The 22174-nt window shown below is 30.1% G+C and overlaps 1 protein-coding gene across 2 annotated transcripts; it reads right to left on the bottom strand.

Annotated features, from left to right (window-relative positions):
• Positions 1-1813: 1813 nt before the first annotated feature.
• Positions 1814-18562, bottom strand: LOC106060187 (xenotropic and polytropic retrovirus receptor 1 homolog). Of its 2 annotated transcripts, none has more exons than XM_013217987.2 (17): positions 18510-18562; positions 14177-14309; positions 13996-14047; positions 12961-13062; positions 12695-12831; positions 12422-12577; positions 11787-11888; positions 11586-11666; positions 8522-8600; positions 7564-7751; positions 7134-7313; positions 6374-6527; positions 5816-6010; positions 4892-5067; positions 3892-4025; positions 3493-3678; positions 1814-2476 (listed from the first exon to the last, which is right to left on the bottom strand). In XM_013217987.2, the coding sequence occupies exons 2-17, from the start codon at positions 14243-14245 to the stop codon at positions 2389-2391; spliced, it is 2079 nt and encodes a 692-aa protein (XP_013073441.2). In that variant the 5' UTR covers positions 14246-14309; positions 18510-18562; the 3' UTR covers positions 1814-2388. The 2 variants fall into 2 exon arrangements, with proteins under 2 accessions (XP_013073441.2, XP_055896781.1); XM_056040806.1 differs by lacking the exon at positions 18510-18562 and adding an exon at positions 17855-17987.
• Positions 18563-22174: the final 3612 nt, after the last annotated feature.

The following is a 22174-nucleotide window of genomic DNA, read 5'->3' as shown; positions in this document are numbered from 1 at the left end:
GTTAGACTGGGTAGGAACTGAAGAATTTGAAGACATTTTGCTTCTAACTTACAGACAAACCCTTTAAGCCTTTGAAATTGTATTGCACAGAATATCTTTATTTAACACAATTATCTTAAGATCCCTTATTTTTGCTTTATGTATTTGTTGCATTAATTGGGCATATTTTTTGGGAACATTGAATCTCATATTTAGGAATTGGCTACTGGGTAAACTTCTATTTTATGTTCTGAATTTGTTAAGTTTTCTTCATTCTGTCAGTTCAAACCAAGCCTACTCTTAACTCATTTGATGAATAGAAAACAAGTTATACATGGGTTTATGGTTTATCTTTCAGATTTACAAAAAATGTAAAAAATAAATATAAATAAATTGTCTGCTATTGAATTTTTTTGTAATGATTATTAGCAATTTCTGATTAACAGTTAATCAACTTCATATTTACCATTAACTTTTCTTTTTTTTTTATATATATTAATTTTATATTATTATTATAATTTCTTGCTAGTGGGATACAAACATTTTTGAAGAAGTTGAGGATAAGCTTTTAAGGTTTGTGATATAAGTTTTATAGGTCCTTTTAATTTACCATTACTTATGTATGGCTGTTTATTTAGTTAATGATAGTTCATCAGATAGCATAAGCCTAATTTATGATAAATTGGTACATGTCTTTTGTGCTTTAAATAGTACATCTATTGCTTACCTAATCATGTGTAGCTTGCTATAGGAATTTTTAATTTTGTGCTTTTTGGTTGAAATAATTTCAGTTATGTAGTGTAAAAGTCTATTTTATTTATTGATTGAATATCAATATTCATTCTACTGTACTTTGATTTGAGTTTGCTAAAATATGTTGCAATAATTACTTATGGATAATATTTCTAGATATATTAGTAATACTTTATTGAATTGCAGTATTTATTGTTGACTTATGTTAACAAATCTAGGTTATGAATTTAAAAGTTCTCTATGCATAATTTTGAGCCATAATTATAGTGCATAACAACCAAGTAGCAAAGTCAGTTTTATCTTGTGCTACATTAACATTTAATGTCAAAAAAATTTCTGCTTCTACAATGATTCTTTTTATTCCCCCTATTATAGATTTTTTTTTTCAATGTTGGTATTATTCAACAGTTTGCCAGTTTTGTGCATGGAGGCAGTCATTCACTGCTATAGTTTTTGAGACCTGTTAGTCCTTAATGATGCTGGTTTAATCAGAATGGATCTTGTATCTATATCTGTAAACACAGCTATAATTGTTTTAAGCATGTTTATGATGTACCAGCAATTAGACCAATATTTATTTGTGTTATGATTTAGATAACAGTTTCCTATAAATATAAAAAATTAGTTGCACACTAGTCAATTCAGGTAAAAAATTTTAAATGTGACCAAATGGGCCTGATCAATTCTGTAAATAGTTGGTGAATGTAATTTGTTTTTCAAATGTGTTCAGAGTGTCACTCACTTGTTATATATCATAATGAGTTATCAGAACTTAAGAATAAAACATTTTCCTGCACAAGTTGTTTCTATTTTTTTTTAAAATTAGTTTTCCAATTTGTCTAACATAAAATGGAATTAAATATCAAATCACTTTACTACATTTTCAATATTTAGAACTTCATAAAATTTTGTTGAACTAACATTACAAATTAATATTTGTTATATTTGTTAACTTAAATAAACAGAATTCAATTATATTTTAATAAAAAGATTGTTTTATAAATTTAGAGACAAAAAAAAATGCTTCAGATTTACTCGTGCTATGTTTTTTCTTAACATTATAAAAATAAATAACGAAAGCTTAAACATAAACAATTTTTAAATATTGAACATTAAATAATTTATTTACATTAAATTTGAAAGAACTTATTTTGAATTTCTTGAACACAGCAACACTTTCTTTAGAAAAAACAACAACTTTGTTTCCATAGAAAAAAAAAATTGTAACTAATAAAACACTTTAACATTGAACATTTCTACATCAATATTAATGTGTGCTGCTTATGTCAAACAGAATTTTAAATACATAATCAAAGATGTTTGAAAACTTTAAAAAATGTACATAATAAAACCAGAAATTACATGAACACTATAACAGAGAAGTAAATCTTGAATAAATAAAATGTTTCAATCAATGTTTTGATTGTCAGTGTTTATAAAGATCTCTTCATAATATACAGTAGATATACAAGTGACCAGAGAACAATACAAAAAGAGAATATAAAGACAAGAAATTGCAAAGCATTGTAAGTGTATGCATGATGATCATCTTGAAAGCAAATATATTGGTTTGTTAAATAAATACAATATGGCATTTCTTCTTCATTTTGACCAGAGATAACTTTCTCAATGTAATTAATGTTATAATGACTTGGTTCACATCCTCTTTAGTTCTTTACCTCCATTCACTAAAGGCACCCTTTCATCATCTTCATCAATGAACAGTCGAGATTCTTTGTTATTTCTGTCAGAAATGTTAAAACTATATGAATTAGTACATTGCAATATTCAATGCAATACAAACTAAAGACAAGAATAAAATATGAATGACACAAATTCTCGATAATTATGACACAGACTTACAAGCTATTACTATTTAAAAGAAAGTCCTTGGTTGGTACTGGTGCAAAATAATTTAACCAACGGTCATAATTTAATGAATATAAATGAAAATTTGAATGCTATGATAGTTAGTGTTTACAACAACAAAAAAAAAAAAAGGAATCATAAATAACTATTAACTCTTTCAGTGTGGCATTACTCTCAGCAAGTAACTTCGCTAGCGCTGGCGAGAGGGGTGTTACTCTAAGGGCGTAACTTGGAGTACAATATTTGTTTCACTATCTTTATAACGATAAACTTTATATGTCTCTCTTTATTTTTTATTTTTCATGTGAGAGTGATTGTACTTTGTTTTGGTTGTAAATAGGATGCGTAACCAAGACTTTTTTTTTTAAATGACAACATTGTGTTAGTGGTTCCACTTATAAGTTTATATCATGGAACCCAAAATATTTACATAATACAATTTCTTAGTGCATTTTTTCATCTTTTATTAAATTTAAAGGGAAAAATAGTGTTTAGGTTTTTGTGATTTGTCAATATTTAAGAATTAAAAGTAGAATCCTAAGGTTAAATCTTTCAGTTTATTGTCTTTTTTATGATTTTGTTTTTCCATATTCAGTTTAAACTAATTAAAATAATTATTTTTTAAATAATATATTTTTGTTATTACACTTTTGTAGCCAATTCATTTTCCTTTAAAATAAAATCAAATATGTTAGATTTTGTAATCAAATAAAAAAGTGTAACAGTTTCAGTAACACTACCCCCTTTGCTCATTTTTGTTCATCCTGGAAAACTCTATTTTTTTAAATCAAAATAAAGCATTTAATGAACAGTACCCAATGTTTACAGATGAACAAATCTTAAATCTATGGCTATAATATTTAAATACTGGTTTAATGTCTTCAAATGTACCTAAATCCACGTCTTCTCTTATCGTTAAGCCTCCAATCTGTTTCATTCTCACTGTCCATAATATCCAATAACTGTTGCTCAAAGTTGGAATCTATTGGTCCTATTGATATGTCTCTCACCGCTCGGAACTGCCCACAGTTATTTAAATGTTCATTCTCTAGACGGAAAAAGTTCCAAACGAATCTCCTGCAACAGAATTTCAATAATGTTTTTAGTAATCAACAATTAAATCATGTTTTTAGTAATGATTACATGCTTCATTTATAAAATGTATAAATTTAAGATAAAATTGACAAAAAAACAAAAAAAAAAGTAATGAAGACCTAAGTTCATTCATAAGTAAACAATTTCAGTCAGAATACAACCAATACATTTGTAGTTCACTTAATCAGGGCTCACCTGAAAACTTCCAAACTTGCAAAAACAGTTTTTAAAACTGTATTGTTATAAAAAAGTCCTTCCCCAACAGAAACAGTCAATGTCCATAAAAATCTTAGAATAAAATCTTCTATCATAGCAAAATAATAGTAGGCCTAGAAAGAAAAAACAAATTATTTTGACTAATAAAATAAGAGAATTTACAAAAATGAGCTATTTATTATCCTTCTAATACTTAGGGAAGTATATTAATTATGAGTTTTGTTTGAGTTCTTTTTTTTTTACTATTATAAATGCAGTTCGTATTCTGATTAACCATGATTAAGTTGCTAATGAATACAATTTACCATGCAACAAACTTTAAAAGAAAAAGTTTTAAAATAAAAAATAATCATTTAGTAATGCATTAACAATTGTATATTACTTTATAGAATAATTCTAAATCAAATCAAAATAAAAAAAATTAGCAAAAAAATTCCGCTATTTAACATTTTGTAAATTTTTTAGTTATTTCTCAGAAAAATGTAACAAAAAAACAACAACTTATTTATGGTTCGATTTTTACATTTTCGCATCGATAAAAGTAAATATGTGTTCAACCAAGATTTCTAAAACTCCATCAAATTCATTTAATTAGGATGCATTTAGCATTTTTTCATACTAATTTGGGAGTTATTGTCATCAATTGTTTTGTTTTTTATCACAACAAAGTTATACATAATTATTGATTATCAACCTTTGAGCTTTCATGAAACAAAAACTTCTTAAAACCTCCAAGGAACATCAACATAATTGGGGCTCTTCGGCGGACTGTAACTCCTTCAAAAAATGAATGCTATATTAAGGACAAGGCGTTCCTCAAATGGTGAGATAATGTGAAGCTTACAACACACATAGTGAAGACTACAACCTGAGCAGGTCTAATCTAGAAAGTCCTTGCTTTATGTTTGATTAAAAACATGTTGAATGATTAGCAAGTCTTGGAATCAATAACGCTTTCTAGATATCAAAATGTTTATACCTTGTAGGCATAGACAACTTCCTCTCTGAGGAATCTATTGTCTCCAGCATTTTTATCCATCAAACCCCAATCCATTTTAATGTCCCAGGTATAGGTGTAACAGGAACTGATGACAGCGGAAACAATCCACAGATAGAAAAACACAGATGCTTGACGGTAGTGATCACCATACATTTCTGAGGAATACAAAATATATGGTTTAGGAGAGCTTATCTGCATAAGACACAGCCCAGAAGCACTTAATAACTGGCTAAAGGCCAACAATATAAGTTAGTTTATGCTGATAGCGAATGTCAAACAAGAAGTTTAATAATAGCAAGGAGAATCGTCAAATGTCGTAAAAGCTAAATCTCTGCGTTCATAAAAACAGCCGTCAAACGTATTCTGTTTAAGTTTCATTATTCTTTCTAAGTCCTATTCTTATTTTTACCAGTCGCGTTGTTGTCTCTAAGTCAAAACTTTTCATTTCTATGAAACAAATAACTTATTCCTAATCATGCCCTAACACCCAACATCCTAGTTTATTCAAATCGAAGTTATCCAGAAGGATCTCATGCACACACAATGTGACCTAATAATACAGTTTATGTACTAATGGTCAGTTGTTATGATGTCAAGCCTGACATGTATACACATGTGACAAATTTCTTAAAAAATATTACAGGCTTTTACCCATAAATGAAGTGCAACTGAAACCTTTTTTCTTAAACTTTTACTGAAACATTATTGACTTGAAGTTTGTTGCGAAAAAAATAACACTTTGTATACATCAAAAATGAAAGCTAATAAAAGCTAAAAAAAAAATAAATAAAATAACTGAAGAATTCTGTTATATTTTGAGCTAACCTTTCTTGTACAGCATTCCATGTTGTTTGTTTTTACCAAGAAATAATTCTGCGCATTACTAACAAGTTGCTTACTTACCAACATGAACTTTGTACAGGGTAGAGAAGAGAACTACAAAAAATGTTGTGGAGTATTTCCCAGCATTAACAATGTGTGGGAACACAAGTTTGGTGTCTCTGTAACGTCGCAGGCACTGAGCAAATCTAAACCATGCTGGTAAGCTGGAGACTATTGCTATAATACCATATACATTTTTACTGCATACACTCTCCCCTGTAAACAAAAAAGGAAAGTAGTTTTAATATACAAAATTTACAAAACTAGCAAAGTAGAAATTATATATATATATATATATATGTATATATATATATATCTATGATATATTATACCCTAATTACAAGGTACAAATACAAAAAACCAGCTTAAACTCATATTTAAACACGTTTAAATATCCAGAATGAAAGGAAAAAGGTTTTATTAAATGTTAATATTTAATATTGCTAGATAATAAATTACCATGCTGTTATGGGGCCATCTTGTCAACCAATCTGTCTTTAATATCAAAACTCTATTGTAGAAATAATTTGAAATGACAAAAAAAAAAAAGTTTAACCAAAGAAATATTCAAGTTCTTACTTTCAGGATCACCTCCTAGCCATTTAACATCAAAGGAATAGTAACAGATGAGATATTCTAGATCTAGAAGAACAGTAACCAAGCTGTTCAGTTGGTCAGCCAGCCAAAAGTCTGCAAACCCAACATGATGAAATGGGGCTGTGACTATTCTAAACTGTAGAAAGATTAAGTACACAATAGTGGCAATGTATATTTTCTTTACTAATTATTATCTCATAAATAAGGTTAACCATTTCAATACAGCATGTTTTCATTAAAAAAACTAAAGCATTTTATTTTAATTATTTATTTATGACCTTCTGCAGGTGTTACACTTTTATTATGTAACTATTTATATTCTTTAAGTTAAATAATAACGCTAAAATTACAAAGACAGAGTTTAAATGTACAGAACTGTCAATGTCAGACTTATAAGATTTTCATGATTGGAGAGTACTATAAGAGAATTAGCCATGTTTCTAAATACTGTTTGTTTAAAACTTGAAAAGGTCACAATGCATTTTTAAAATAGACACAAGATTTAACTTTTAATTCATCCTAAAATTATCACTACTGCAATAAACATTTTTTTATTGTATGTTGCTGATGCAATACAATCAAAGATACTATTGAAATTGTAAAACTTTTCATTTCTTTTTAATGTAGTGTCATAGTTGTCTGACTAACCCCCCTCCCCCCCAATCTTTTTATTATTTGCAATATGAAACGAAGAGTGAAATAAATCTTTAAAATTGTAGCTTTATAAAATTATGAAACCTACTAAAATTCGCAGTAGCCACATCCTGGCCCTATAGTAGAAAATCTTGAATGGATTGATCAGAGCCACTATCAGGAATGTTGTGAAGGCCAGCGGCATGGCCATGGGAGGAATACTGAGATATTCACTGTACAAGTAGGACAGGACACTCAAAGCCCAGATGACTCCAAGAAATGATGCAAGCTGACAAGGATTAAAAAATGGAGAAAAATAATTGAAATCAATGCACGAAGTCTAACAAGGAACACATCAAGAAATAATGACATTATTTGTATACACAAAGTGCTAAGTTCATAATTGAAAAATTACTGAAATATTAGTAATTAAATTTATGCCAAAATAAATTTAAAAAAATATATAAATTAAAGCTAAATTTAAAAAAAGTGAATTGACAAAAAAAAAAAAATAAAACATACAAAACAGAGTTGCCTACCTCAAGAAGCTGAGAATGGGTAAGGTGATTTCTAGGGTCAATTTCAAAAATAAGAACATGATTGACTCCTGATGACCTCCATCCATATGTGTTGACCCCGAGGAGGAACAGATCAAAGATGACCAAGAAAGACCCACGATACATGTGCAAAGCTGCCTCCCAATCCTCTGCTCGGTCAACATAGATGGCTGTGTACAAAAAATTCTCAAACATTAGCATAAGGGATTGATTGTAAGCTTTTCATTATTCACTAACCAAGCAAAAAAAAAAAATCTTAAAAAAAAAAAAAAAAAAGTAACTGGATAAGAAAATTAGCTAATTGTTAATAAAAAGTTATGACTGATTCAAGACACACACTAAAAAAAAATATTTAAAAAATGTATAATGGCATATTAATACAATTGACTTTTGATAGACACTTTGAAATCCACACATATCCGTACAGTTTTCAAATGTAAGTAGGATTAAATTGTAATTTAGTGAAGTATTTGAAAGCTGAAATCATATGTTTTGTATTTTTTTTTATTCAATACATTTTTCTTTGTTGTCTATTGTTTATTTTTCTTATGACATCATAAATAGATTCTTTGAAGTAAACTTTTGGTAATCTGATGTTTTCAGCTATTTGACACCCTCTTGGTCTCTAAGACTATCAAGAATCAACTGTAATGTCCTGAGTATTTTATCATATTCTTTTCAGAAATGATCAGAAGAAAAATTCCTTGATTGGATTGTAATTTACTTGTCTTCTAAATCAAGAAATGTTAATACAAAAATAATTTGATTAGATAAAAAATGAGACATTTCGCTTAGATTTATATTTATTCTTGTCAGGCTGGACATTTTCTTTAAAAAAAAAAATATATATATATATATTGACAAGCCTACATATTAGATTTATATAAAATGAATATTATTATTTTAATAGGCTTAAAACTATAACAAAGCAGTAACTTACCAGAAATGATAATCACAATGACTAATACTGCAAACATGCCAAGACAGAGACCCATTTTGAAATTGGTCCAGGGATGTTGCTGGTAACAAGAAATCAATGTATAATGTTAACATCCAAGAATCAAACTCAGTTATTTGTATTAGTTCTATGGGTCACAGGTACATAATACAAAATTCATAAATGCTTCTTAACAATGGAGAGCATCATAAAAAACAACAACATGTTAAACACACTTTGTCAACTATAAGAAATAAACTTGTTCCCAATGACTTTGCAATTTTAATCTTAAATTAGTATGAAGTATTGACAGAAATTCTGATACAGCAATACATCTTAAGAGATATTTACAAACAACTGAATGGCTGCATTACCCAAGGGGGGGGGGGGGAAGCACAGATCTAAATAAAGGATATTAAACATTATAATGTTTAGATATATCTAATTAATTGAGACAACAGAAAAACTGACCAACTACAACATTAGTTTGGTATCTTTATACTCTGAAAATCATTAATGAAGGTAAAAATTAAATTAAACACATTTTTGTGTGTAAATATAATTTTAACTTTATAATCTTTTTTTTTCTTGCTGTGTCATTAAACCAGTGGAAATCTTTGGATCACCTTTTTTCAAATAAACATATTTCAAAAGTAATTTTAAGCTATTTACTGATGACAGCAGTTAATAGAAGTTGTACATATTTTGGAGACATAATACATGCTGAAATGCAGATATTTATCTTTTTTGTTTTCAAAATACTATAAATAGCCTAATAAGCTAAAAAAAAACTTTTTCCATTGGCTAATTTCTAAGTCTCTTTGTTGTGGAGGCTTTGCATGTCAGTATCAGCATATGTGTCACTGATTGGTGCCTTCATTGAACATGTCTGGCTAAATTTTGACTGTGTTCTTTCACTGGGAGGAAGAGTAAACCTTGCTTCAGGTTGCCTATGTCCAAAATTTGAAATATTCTGATTCAACCTTTCAAAAAAGCTACCTTTTATCCATTGGCTAGTTTCTGAGTCTCTGTCGAGGAGGCTTTGCATATCTCAACAAGCATATTAGAGCAGGATGTGTTACTGATTGGTGCCTTAATTGCATGCGCCTGATGAAATTTGACTCACTGTGCTCTTGCATTGGAGCGGAAGAGTAAACCTTGTCTTAGGTTATTTGTCCTGAATTTGAAATATTTTGATTCAACCTGTCAGAAAAGCTACTTGCTCTTGTATGGAAATAGACATACAATGATACACAATGTTCAACTGTGGGTCTTTAATTCAGGGCTTTAAGAGGGAGAATTTGAGATTTTAAAGCCCTCACTGAGTTTGATGATGCATTGGATGAATAAAAAAAAATTACCTAAATAATATTTAAGCCTATTAAAATAATAATATACAGTGGACTTTAAATATAAGTTTTGACTATTTACTTTGGATATTTATGAACATAAAAAATATAGATCTATACATTTGTAGAAGATTAGAGAAATCTGAAAAAAAAAACAACAGTACTTTTATATAATAGTTATGGATTCTGTGTAAACAACAGGCATTGTTATATGCAAACATATGCAACATTTCATGTTTCAGTAATGATGTAGAAATCAAATGCTGATAATAAAACCTAACACATTTGTACTTTTGAGTTTAAATCTAATATTAATGTTAAATAAATTAGTATGATATGACAATTAGTACATACAGAATAAAATGAAAAAACTTAACAAAGAAAATAAATTAAAAAAAAAAAAGGTGATGAGAAATAATAATTTGGCCAGTAAATCAAATTTTCACAGATAAGTTATTATATAGAACAAAAGGAAAATAGAGAACTTACAATTTCAAAAACAAGCATAAAAAACAAATAAATAAAGTAAAAAAATGAAATAATAATCAATGCTTTTCACAAAACAATTAAAATAGGATGATATTTGGATGTTGTACATACAAAATACAGACTCCCCCACACACAAACCATTATTACAGTTGCTACAAATTCCTTAAGAAAAAATTCTTTGATTTTAAATATTCCATTGTTTTAAAAAAAAAGTCCTTAACACTGTTAACTTTTTTTATTTGCTTATGTTAACATTGGTCACCAATTTGATTACAACTTTTGCGCCAGCTAAAAATCTTTTTGTTCTTGTGACAAACATAATTATATGCATATATCCTGCTTCAGGCCTCATGATCGTGTGATATGTGCTTTGGACTGTTCAAACCCTGTTCAAACCCCCCCCCCTCCCAATGTCCTGTGGGAGGTTAGGGTTCATAAGTAATAATCATCAATTCTCAGGTAATATCGGAAACATGTAAAACAAAACTAGAAGAGATATAACTCATGACCTGGGATAATCTGCTAAATATTTGATTCAGAATTCATGGCCTATGCTATGTTTTCTTTCCAATATAAAATACCTGATTCCAAAAACATGAACAGAAAACATATCTATACTGTTGAGCCTAATCATGCATACACAATAGCAAACATGTAATGGATGCTTATACAAAACTGTACAGTAAAACTTGTCTAAGATGACCACACAAAAATATGGTAGTTATATTAGACAAGCTCAAACAACACTCACAAATACATAAATATATGTAGTGAGAACCATACTAAAATTTAACAAACTGGTTACAAAGCAAATGACAATATTCATTATAAAAAAAAAAAAAAAAAGAAAACATCTGACCTGCTGACCCTGAAATATAATGAGGAGGTGTTATTTTAGATATCTTATTTTTGGAGTCAATAATGGTTTCAAAAATCTGCTAAATTTAAGAAAACAAGAGGAGAAACCTGACAAGCTTTACTGTACAGTACATTAGCCAAACTATAGTAATGAAATGAAAATGAAATTTAATGTTTATTGCAAATCAAAAATTGTGCCCTCACAAGAGCAAAACAATTTAAAAAGCCAGAAATGAAGCCTTTATGTATTTCATTCCAAGCAATCAAATACAATTAAAAGTTAAAATAGTGGTGCAAAATGTATAAATATTGGATCAACAGCTTAAAAAAAAAGAATAAATACAAAACGAAAGAACAAAGAAATTGTATACCTCATCACCAAGTGGTGGAACACGTAGTCTTTTCATGGCTTTTGACCTATCCCCACCTTCAAGTTCACTGGTGACACTTTGCTGTATGAAAAATAAAATATTCAAGAAGCAAATGAGTATAATGACTAAATCTATTTCATGTGTAAAAATAAACCTTTACAATTTTAGAAATCAATGTTTACCTAAATTAATCCCACTTACTTCTACATCTTTAATGAGATGGTCGACTTCTTTGTTGGTATAAAATGCTGAAGCCTCAACATGAGCCTGCCTCCATTCAGAGCCGGTGGTTGTTTGCATCATCTATAGCATTATGAAAAGAGATATAATAAACCAAATCTGTTACAATGAAAAGCTATAAGTTTAAAACATAAAACAAACTAAAAAAAAACACCATAAAAAAACTAAATGTCTATTTTTCAATAATGTGATGTGTGTATCTAAAATAAGCACTGTCAATGGTAAAAAAATAATAATTTTACAATTGATTACAAAACTAAAAATTTAAGATAATGAGAAGTGACTCAGTTTTTAATGCAAATATTTAATTACCCTAGATAACTAGTGAAATCTGCCCATGTGGGGTGTTATCAGATCAGAGAATGCTGACCACGTCCTCCAAAAATGCATTCTTTACCAAGAGGCCTGGACAAGACACTTGCCCCAAAACACCCCAATAGAAAGAGAACTATATGGAGAGCTCCCTGATTTGGAAATCACTGCACAGTTCATCTCATATATTGACCTAGTCATCTGAACACTCCAACATAATAATGAGAATGAGGAAGAACTTCCCAAAGTAACAATCTAAAAGATACATTGGAGACACTACTCACCTTATCATGTTTTTTCAAAATCTTTCTGAACCCTGTGAAATTCAATGTTTGGTAATTCTGAAGAAGAACCAAACTTAGGTAGAATTCAGAAAAAGCTAATTTTAAATCATGGAGTTTTCTCATGGATGACATGGCCTGGCCTTTCAGTTCTTTGTCCTAAATACAAAGTTAAAAATGGAAATTGTTGAAAAAAGAATAATTAAGTATTAAAAGACATAAAAAATATTTGACAAAACATTTATGAAAAGTTGCCTTGTTTGTCAAAAAGTATACCTTAAACAACTGTAGATTGGCCATGCTAGCTTTCCTTCGTCTCAACTGTGTGTGTCTCTGTTGACTGTGATGATTTAAGAAGACTTCAAGCTCAGCTTTCAAGTTGGCATACTTTCTGTTTGCTTCTGATAGTTTTTCTAGAATGAAGATATGTATAAAAAAAATAAGGAAAGGTTTACATCAAAAGATTAGCATTTTTAACCATTTCAACAAAGTGTTAAATGCATTTAAAATAAATAAATAAATGGAATAAATAGTTAACAGACCCAAGAAAAAAGTGTTGATCTTTGATAACTCTTTTTCACAAAACTGGAAAAACTTTTCTGTAAACCTGGCAAAATATCTCTGTATAGTACTAGTGTCTGTTACTGTAAAAAATATATATTTAAATATATCTTTTTACCAAGTTGTTTTACAAGGAATCTATGAGAAATAGATGGGCATTACAAAATAAGTAGCTAGAAGTAGCAAACAATGTACTAGTATAAGAAGTAGAATGAGTTTAAAATAAAGTACACATTAGATTCTTTTGATTAAAAATCAATCTCTATTGTGAGTAAAATGAAAAATTTAATTGCAAATTTTGAAATTCTTTCAATAGCTATCCATTCTTGGGCATCATACAATAGGTATAGGCAATATAAGTAGTAATGATATCAAACATTTGCACAAACAAAACAATAGCAATTCTTAAATATTCAGCTTAAGTTTTTTTTTAAAAATAAAAGTTAGGTATTTTTATAACCCTATTTGCGACGCAAATGGGTTAACTGTGTGTGACCAGCTGACATGTGACACAGGCCAGTAATACAGTTTAGCGTGCTATATTGAAAGACAAGGGACAGTACTGTCATGAACTTTGCACATGAATAGCGCCCGTGTTATGGTCATCTGATCATAAGCCTGGCAGACCAGACACAGTGTGTAGGAAAGCGGCAGTTCAAGACCGGAGAGCGTTGAGACCGGGACTGTTAGTCAGCCATGAAGTCGGTCCTGGTGCAGTCCTCCAGTGAAACGTACGAGTCCAGGAAGAGACAGTAGAGTTATGAGTTTAGTACAGTGATATACGGTCTAACGTTGTAGCAGTTGATTGTATTGCCAATTGTGTTGTATTGGCTGTTTGATTTGACCATTACTAAAGTACCAGATTATTTGGAGCCTTGTTGTCAAGTTCTTGATGTGTTGTGTTTAGCAGTGTTTACAGAAGGCCTGAGTAGGAGAGAATCATAACAGTATAATATATGGCTATCATTCTTTTCTATTTATGAATTTCAATTAAGAATAAAAAATAAAATAATAACCTTCTGGGGATGGAGCTTGTTCCTGAGCATCATATAACATTTCTTTCATATACTGTCAGAAAAAAATGCAAAAGTTTAAGATGGCAAAAAAAAAAATGTTTATAAATTAAATTATACTTTTTTCTTTTGTTTTCTCTGTTCAATACATGTTCTAATATTTTGTAGACAAAAATATCAGTACCTCATACTGGATATATTGTTTCCGCCACTCTGGGGTGATGTGGGCACCCAGATGTTCAGCAAACTTCATGGTGCTGGCTTATATTGTATCACTCTACAAAGTTTAGCTCATTGTTGCAAGAATCTGATGATAACTAAAATCAAGAAGTGTTTTTGAGCATTAGTACTTAAACATATAATCTATATATATAATTCTCTACATGACTCAACAATTTGGACACTAAGAAGTATAAGAAAAATCACTCTTTTATTTCTGCAAGTCAGACTAGAGTTACCCCACAAAAAAAAAGAGGGGGGGGGTGGAGAACAAGTAGTATTCACCTGTCACTAAATAGCAGGGCTGGACTTAACCATTGTGAACAAGATGTCATGGAAAGATCACTCTTTTATTTATTTCTACCCCACGTAACTTTAGCAGCAAAAAAAAAGAGGGGGGGGGGGGAAGAACAAGTAATCTACTCTGTATTCACCTGTCACTAAATAGCAGGGATGGAATTAACCATTGTGGGGTCCTATTCGAAACGGATTTCGCGGGGCCAAGTTTGGGTAGGGATACGGATAATAAGTGAAAATTAAGAGTTTGTATTAGAAAATAAATTTGTATTTGCATTTTATTAATTCTTTACTATGTACTGAATTACTTAGCGAGCCCTGGGTATAGTGAAATCATACAGTATATCATAAAAATTCTATTTCCCAGATAGAAAGAATTACCAAATCCTTCAATCTATCTATGAGGATTATTGACCTCAAGTAATTCTTCATTATTTTGAGGCGCGAGAAGCTTCTTTCACCAGATTTAACAATAATGGATATTGCATAATGCTGCTTTTTTTATCGCGTGTAGGATTGGCATTTTCCATATTGAATGACACCCTAAAATGACAATTTTTGTTTATATATTTCAGGAGATTTGTATGATTTTTCAAAAAGTTTTAATAATTTCCGGAGAGTTCCAGGACTTTTTCGTATATTTTGCAATTTCAGAAGCTTTCTTGGAGCTCCTGGTAATTCAGGAGGCCGCAGGAAATCTTTTATAAGTTATAAAATGGTTTAATTTAATAATTTACACCTATAATTAGCGCGGGTCCTATGAAAGTGCGGGGCTCACTGGGGTCACATAGGTTGCAGTGGCATAAGGCCGGCCCTGCAAAATAGCGGCGTATGCTACGTCATGGGTCGACTAGTATAATATATTGCAGATTTGTATGTTTTAAAACCTTAAGTGTTAGCTTGACTCTAGTTTAGTGGAACACAAAGCTGTTTTTACCAGATCTTGTTAAACTGAAAAGTTATTTATTAATCATTGCTAGAATAATGTTGACTTTTTCAACCACATGTTTAATTAAAACACATTAACTACAGTACATGTTAGAATGTAAAAGTCTACAGCAGTAACAACCAACATTAGAAAAAGAAAATTGAGTCTTTGCTTTAATCACCCAGAAAAAAAATTGATGGCAACTAGATTGATAGAGAGTACAGATTCAAGAGTTTTCAGGTAATTGTTATTCAAGTTAATTTATTATTTTGTCTTGTAAAATATAGATGTTACTTCAAAAAAAAAAAAAAAAAAGATGATTACCGGTACATCCTATGCGTGTCCCCTAGGTTAATCTAGAATCTAGTCAATAAATTAAGTTAATCATGACTTTTTACTACCAAGCCATTGGTTTTCCTGGCTGACTCTAGATCTAAATACTTTTTATAGGTCTAGATCTAGATTCTAGTCACTGAGTGTCACTGTCTCTCTCTTGTGTTTTATTATTTTTAAACTTGGAAACTTTCAACTGTAACTGTATCAAGGTAAGTCGGTGCTAATGTTATCCATCTTAAAGTTAAAGCTCATCTATTAGACCTACTCACTAGATCTATAGTAATTTATATGCTATTCAAACACCTATAGGCCAAAAATTCAAAGTTTGACTTTGACAGCGCATTATTTGTTAATGATTTGACATAGAAAAGAAAATGAAGCATCAAAATCTCTGTTAGTTTAAGGAGAATAAGGATGACTACTTATATTTGTATCCCGGACCTATATTTTTTATTATATTTAAGGTCAAAATAAAGAGACCATGTGTCTTCATTTGATTCAAACAAATTTTTGTCACACTTTATTTGATTCCAAACACCAAAATTTATTCCAAACAGTCTCTATATTTGGCATCAATAAACTCCACTTCTACTACCAAAATTAGGTCTCTGGGATAGTGACTTCTACACCAACTTTTAAACTCATTTTATGTTTGCATGATTAATAAGGTAGTTCCGAATCTCTGACCTAATTTATAAAAAGTCATGTGACTGTGGTCTTATACATGGCAATATCTTCCTATGATAAGATGTAGATCTGGATTTAGTGCTAGCCTAGATCTAGTAGTCCTACTAAATAATCATAAAAATTAGTGAATTATTGTGACATTCTTTTTATTACTTAAAGATGTATAGATCGAGACTATTTTCATGTTTAAATTACAATGAAATCAATGAGGTCATTAATGTAAACAACATATCCACGTGACTGAGAAGAAATCCGGAACTACCTCATTGTGTGTTAAATGTTCAAGTGTTTTTTTTTTTATTCATTTAATAAATTTCTAATACAGATGAACTCTTGTAGTACAGTACAAGCTAGGATAGTAGGTCTAGATCTAGGCATTTAACTTCAAGCTCACTCCAAACATTTCCCCATTTATTCTCTATAAAAAAAAAACAACAACAACAAACAATAAAATATAATATAATAAGATCATTAATATTGATGTCCAAAACTAATTGCTTGGAATAAATTTTGGTAAGAAAATCATTTATTAATTTAATACAAATAAAATCTATTAAATTTTTTTTATAAATCAAACAACTTGGCTTATGAATCAAATAAATCAGCTCCAAAAACAGAATAAATGTTGGCGGGCTCATTAGCATAGACCAAAAAATACAGTCTTAACCCTAGGAAGAGGTAAAGTCATCCTGGTAACATAGGAAAAAAAAACAACAACCTGACTTACAAATTTGACATTCCTTTTCTTACATAAAAATACAGCTAAATGGAAGGAAATTGGGTCAGAAGCATTGGAAAATGGACATGCTTACTATACAGCGTGCTAGTTTCATATTTAATATCAAAATAAAGATTTAATGACCACAAAACAGCGAGTTGTACGGATTCATGTAATGTCCAGAATAAATAAATTACACACATATATAGATTCTAGATCTAACCATTCTAACTAAATTCTAGATCAGCTTTCAAGACTTTACTCTTCATCTTACTAGATCTAACATTCTAACTAATAGAATAATAGATCTAGAATCTAGATTTATCTAGACTAGATTAATTAGATATAGACTAGCTCTATAATAAAAAGATTTAAGATATCTATCAATGCCACTCGTTGATCAGGAAACATGAAAAGGACCAAGAGAAGATGAAAGTATGTAGTCGCTGAATGAACTCTTGTTGTGTGTCTGTTGTATTTATAATAATTTATGTGTATGTAAACTATGTTTCTGTTGTGTTGTCTTTTATTAAGTATAAATTATACTTTTACTTTAGACTTTATATCATAGATCTAGATCTATATCATAATATCAGTTATCATATAAGATTCAGATTATGATCATATTGTAATAACTTAAGTGAGGCAACTCAACAAGGACATAGATGTTTATTTACATGGAGACATGACAAACACAAAGGGGCATCTGCCTTGAGCATAGCGTCTCCATATTGGCTCTCTACTTGGGCGGAAATCGTTAGTCTCCTATGTCAACATCCAACTTGTCTGGTCACTGATAGTGCGCACCTTCTTTCTGCACTATCTTGGATGGCGGTGCGCATGGCAAAGTCATAACAATATATAAACAATAAATATAATAAGAGTCCTTGTAATTGACATTAGTGATTAGTGACATTAGGAATAGATTAATTTAATAGATCTAGATCATTAGTAATAAATTAATAATTAATAGAATAGATCTAGAGATAGAGTCTAGATCTAGAAATAGTAATAATAGTGTAGTTAACTGTAGTTTGATAAGTTTGTACTCTATTACTATTAGATCTAGATCTACTTAGTATTGTTACAATTGTACTCTTGTCAACTCTTCGTCTCTTGTCTGTCTCTGTCGTCAAATTCATGAAATTGTAGCAAATTTCCATGTTAAGGATCAATTATCAATAAAGCAGTCTTAGTCATTTTAGATAAGATTAGTTCTAAATCTAAGTCTAGTAGGCCTACACACATGGTCACATCTAGATCTAGTCTAGAATTAGATATCTAGATCTAGATTCTAGTCTAGATATTTGCGATACTTTATTTTCTTCTTACCTCCATTGTTCAATTGTTTATAGACAAAATAACCGGATGTACATATATAATAAATACTAACCAGCACAGACCTATACATATCTATAATGTATCTACGTATGTGAGTCTATAGTCTGTTCTATTATTTTTGTGTGGTCTGTCTGTCTGTAGATAACAGACATTAGAAAGATATTGAAAATTCTACATCATGATATTTTAGACCTTTCAAAGTTCTGATGCAACGGTTACTTTTTTTCTTTTCTGAAAGAGAATAATTTAATTTGTAAAATTAAATATGCAAGCAAAAAAAAAAAAAAAAAAAAAAAACATTTTACAACTATTCAGCATTAAAAAATTAATAGTAAAAATTAACTTGGGGGATCATTGTTCTGAATATTTTGAAATATTCATTGCAAACGTTTTTGCTATTTTCTAAAAAATAAATGTTTCTAAAAATATTAATATTGCAAAATGTATTGCTATTGGCTAGATTAGGCTACTTAGGTACATTTTAAATAAAATGTTTACTTTTGTTTTAGAAGTGTAAGAATATAAAATATATTTAGTAGGCCCATATTATATATATAGTCGACCATAATTTAGAACACCATTTAATAAGTATAGTGTATCATAATATATTATGCACCTGCAGTGCAATTACACCTTAGGTATAATAGACAAATAAATCAGTAATATAGAGCAGGGGTGGGCAAATTACTGCCCGCGGGCCACATGCGGCCCGCCGGAGTGTTTTATGCGGCCCGCCGACACATAGCCTACAGAAATCAGGTGTGCCCACAGTATATACAGATTAAAAAGCAATATATTAAAAATAATATCTATATAAATTATTGAAACTGTCTATTATAAAAAGTTTCAAGTAAACGAAGATTATGCTTATTGGCTATACATCAATACACTCAATTCAAGAAACAATCTCTAATCAGTATTTATTCAACGCTATGAAGAACTGTGTTGAATGTTGGGTAGGCTTGGAACAAGAGGGCAAGTGTAATAACTGATGGAGCTCGATCTTTGACTGAGTAAAATATTTTTTTTTTTTTTTTTTTAAAATAAAAAACACCCCAACCATAAACTCTAAACAGGAAAGTTTGCACAAAGCTGCATAAAATTTCAACAATTAATTGGTAAACATAGAATATTAATCAAATTTATTAGAGCTAAGGTTGTTAACCACAGGTAATTCTGATTTAGGAACAAAATAATCCAATGTATCCGCTATAATAGCATGGGAAAATTTCTTAAAGGACATTGACTGTGACTTTGTTACCAATATTTATAATGAAGACAGATTATTCATGTGTTTCATAATTGCAATTGTTATGTTATTGTTTTTTTTATTTGTTTTTTTTTTTTGCATATGAAATGTAAATGCATATTAAATCTTATCTAACAAAGCTTTCCCATTTCTACAAGCAAGCAAAATATAACATGTTTTGTCATTTTCCTTTGCTGAAAGGTGAAACTATTTCTAGTGAAATGATTAAAAGTACAACACTTATTTAGATTTCATAATTGTGCAATTTATAAAAGGAAATTTTAAAACGTCAAGAACCAGTTTTCAATACCATCAGCTCACCATTTAACGCAGAAGCCGATTCAGCTCCAGAGGACATATCTCAAAGCAAAGAGAAGTTCCAGTCAGTACTGCCACGGGAGCCTTATGGGTGCCAGAAGCTGTATTTCCACACTTAAAAAAAAATGCTGCTGTTCACACTATTTGTGTACACATACATCTGTTCTTCTTCTTCTTCGTTCTTATTTTACATGTTGGAGGGTTCAGATCAGTAATCCTATATCTGAATAGTTTTGGTTCTATCAGGGGCGGACTGGGTATCAAAATCGGTCTGGGCATTAACATATAAACCGGCCCACAAATGATTTGTCATATATTTTCGGTGTGTGGGGGATTTTTACCCCACTCCGTAATTATATATATATATATATATATATATATATATATATATATATATATATATATATATATATATATATATATATATATATATATATATATATATATATATATATATATATATATATATTAGTGTGTGTGTATATGTAATTAATCTTCACTACATTCTGATCTTTCATTCTTTCAAACGTTTTTTCTACCCTAGACTAATCTCTGCCTATAATTAGTGGAAAGACAGTACACGCCGCCAACGGACATGCAGGGAGTGGGGGGGGGGGCGCTGTGAGCTCACCCAGTGAGCCCGGAACCAAGCATCATTTCCGTTATTTTAAGCTTTAAAAAATGCATATTCTGAGGTATATACAGTGCAATTAGTCTGCTACTCTTCGCTAAAAAAAAATTCAAAAAATAATTTGCTATTCTCTGGAGTTCAGCGACTGGTAGAAAATGGTAAAATGCTTTAGTTTTTGTTTTGGAGGGGGGAGGGTAACCACAAAGCCCCTTTTGGCTACGCTCATGAAATTTGGTGACTGTAGTTTGCTTAAGTTGGCTGCACTGGGGCAGTAAGTAAAGTTTCCCTTTCAGACAATCTGAGGCAAGTGATGGTTTGAGCCCCTCCCCTCCAGACTACGCCCATGTGTTATATTATAGGTGTAAGCCTAATTCTCTACAAAATATATAAAGTTTAAAAAGGCATCGAAAACTGGATTTATGCATTCGTAGGATTACATAATGTATTCTATTTTTACATGTATGTAGTCTGGAAACTATAAACAATGCAATAGCAGACTAATGATTTTGAAGCTTTTTGGTACTACTTATAGATTACAGACGTTTTTTAAAAAAAATAAGATAGTTACATCCTACGCATTTCATGTGTCAATCTAGTCATGCATATTGATCTGTGACTTAAAATATGCTAAAACTTTTGTTTCCTGGCTGACTCAGGCAACCCATTCCATTAAAAAATAAGAGAAAGCAGAACGGTTAAAGAGGTACTTACTTAATGTGAAAAGCTCTTGCTTCGTCCTAGTACATTCTCAAAAACGCAATTTGTATATATATGAATATACCATGACCCATTATTTAAAATATAAATTAAATCTCCTTTCATTAAATATCGGTTGTGACAGCGCTATATACATTATTGTAATAATTTTCATCAATAATGACTTCATACTAAGCATAAGTTTGCCATTAATTATAATAGTATAAAAATGTATTTAGATCTAGATTTATTTTTTAATTAAATAAAAAAAAATTGTAAGCCTTAAGAGTAGTATTTTTAGATCTATGTTACTAAAAATAAACAAAAAGAAACTTACTATTTCTTTTCAAATCGCAGAAAGTAGAACTTTATACCCATATTGAGCTGTGAATAAGTTGGCTGGTTTGCAATTTCGCGGCTATGTGTATGTGTTCAAGTTAATTTCTATTAACTATTGTTTGGCTGCGTTAAATAAATGTTTTCTTACTTAACCTCTCTCGTCCCTCTTTTTCGTTAATTGACAATGGAACCATCAGAAGATGGTGGAGGGCAGGAGCAAAAAAATGGGAGCGCTATCAAAGGTCCATGCCGACAAGCAAAATGATTAGGCCAAACACAGCCTCGAAGACATCAAAGAGTCTATGCCGCTCGTGCATAGCAGAAAATACAGTCCAACGTTTTGCAAATGATAATACGTACAGTGTATAGTGTATTTTTCTTGATATTCTTGTTGAATTTCAAACAAAATTAATTGTAATAATA

The sequence above is a fragment of the Biomphalaria glabrata genome, chromosome 9 (assembly GCF_947242115.1).
Source record: "Biomphalaria glabrata chromosome 9, xgBioGlab47.1, whole genome shotgun sequence".
Classification (NCBI taxonomy): domain Eukaryota; kingdom Metazoa; phylum Mollusca; class Gastropoda; family Planorbidae; genus Biomphalaria; species Biomphalaria glabrata.
The sequence above is the reverse complement of the archived record's forward strand: the minus strand, read 5'-3'. Positions and strand labels throughout refer to the sequence as shown.

Coding starts and splice junctions, on each gene's coding strand:
- LOC106060187 (XM_013217987.2), bottom strand. CDS start 14,245: ATGAAGTTTGCTGAACATCTGGGTGCCCACATCACCCCAGAGTGGCGG. Junction 7,314..7,563: donor CCCATTCTCAGCTTCTTGAG/GTAGGCAACTCT, acceptor AATCCTTGTCAG/CTTGCATCATTTCTTGGAGT. Junction 6,011..6,373: donor GCTAGGAGGTGATCCTGAAA/GTAAGAACTTGA, acceptor TTTTGTTTACAG/GGGAGAGTGTATGCAGTAAA.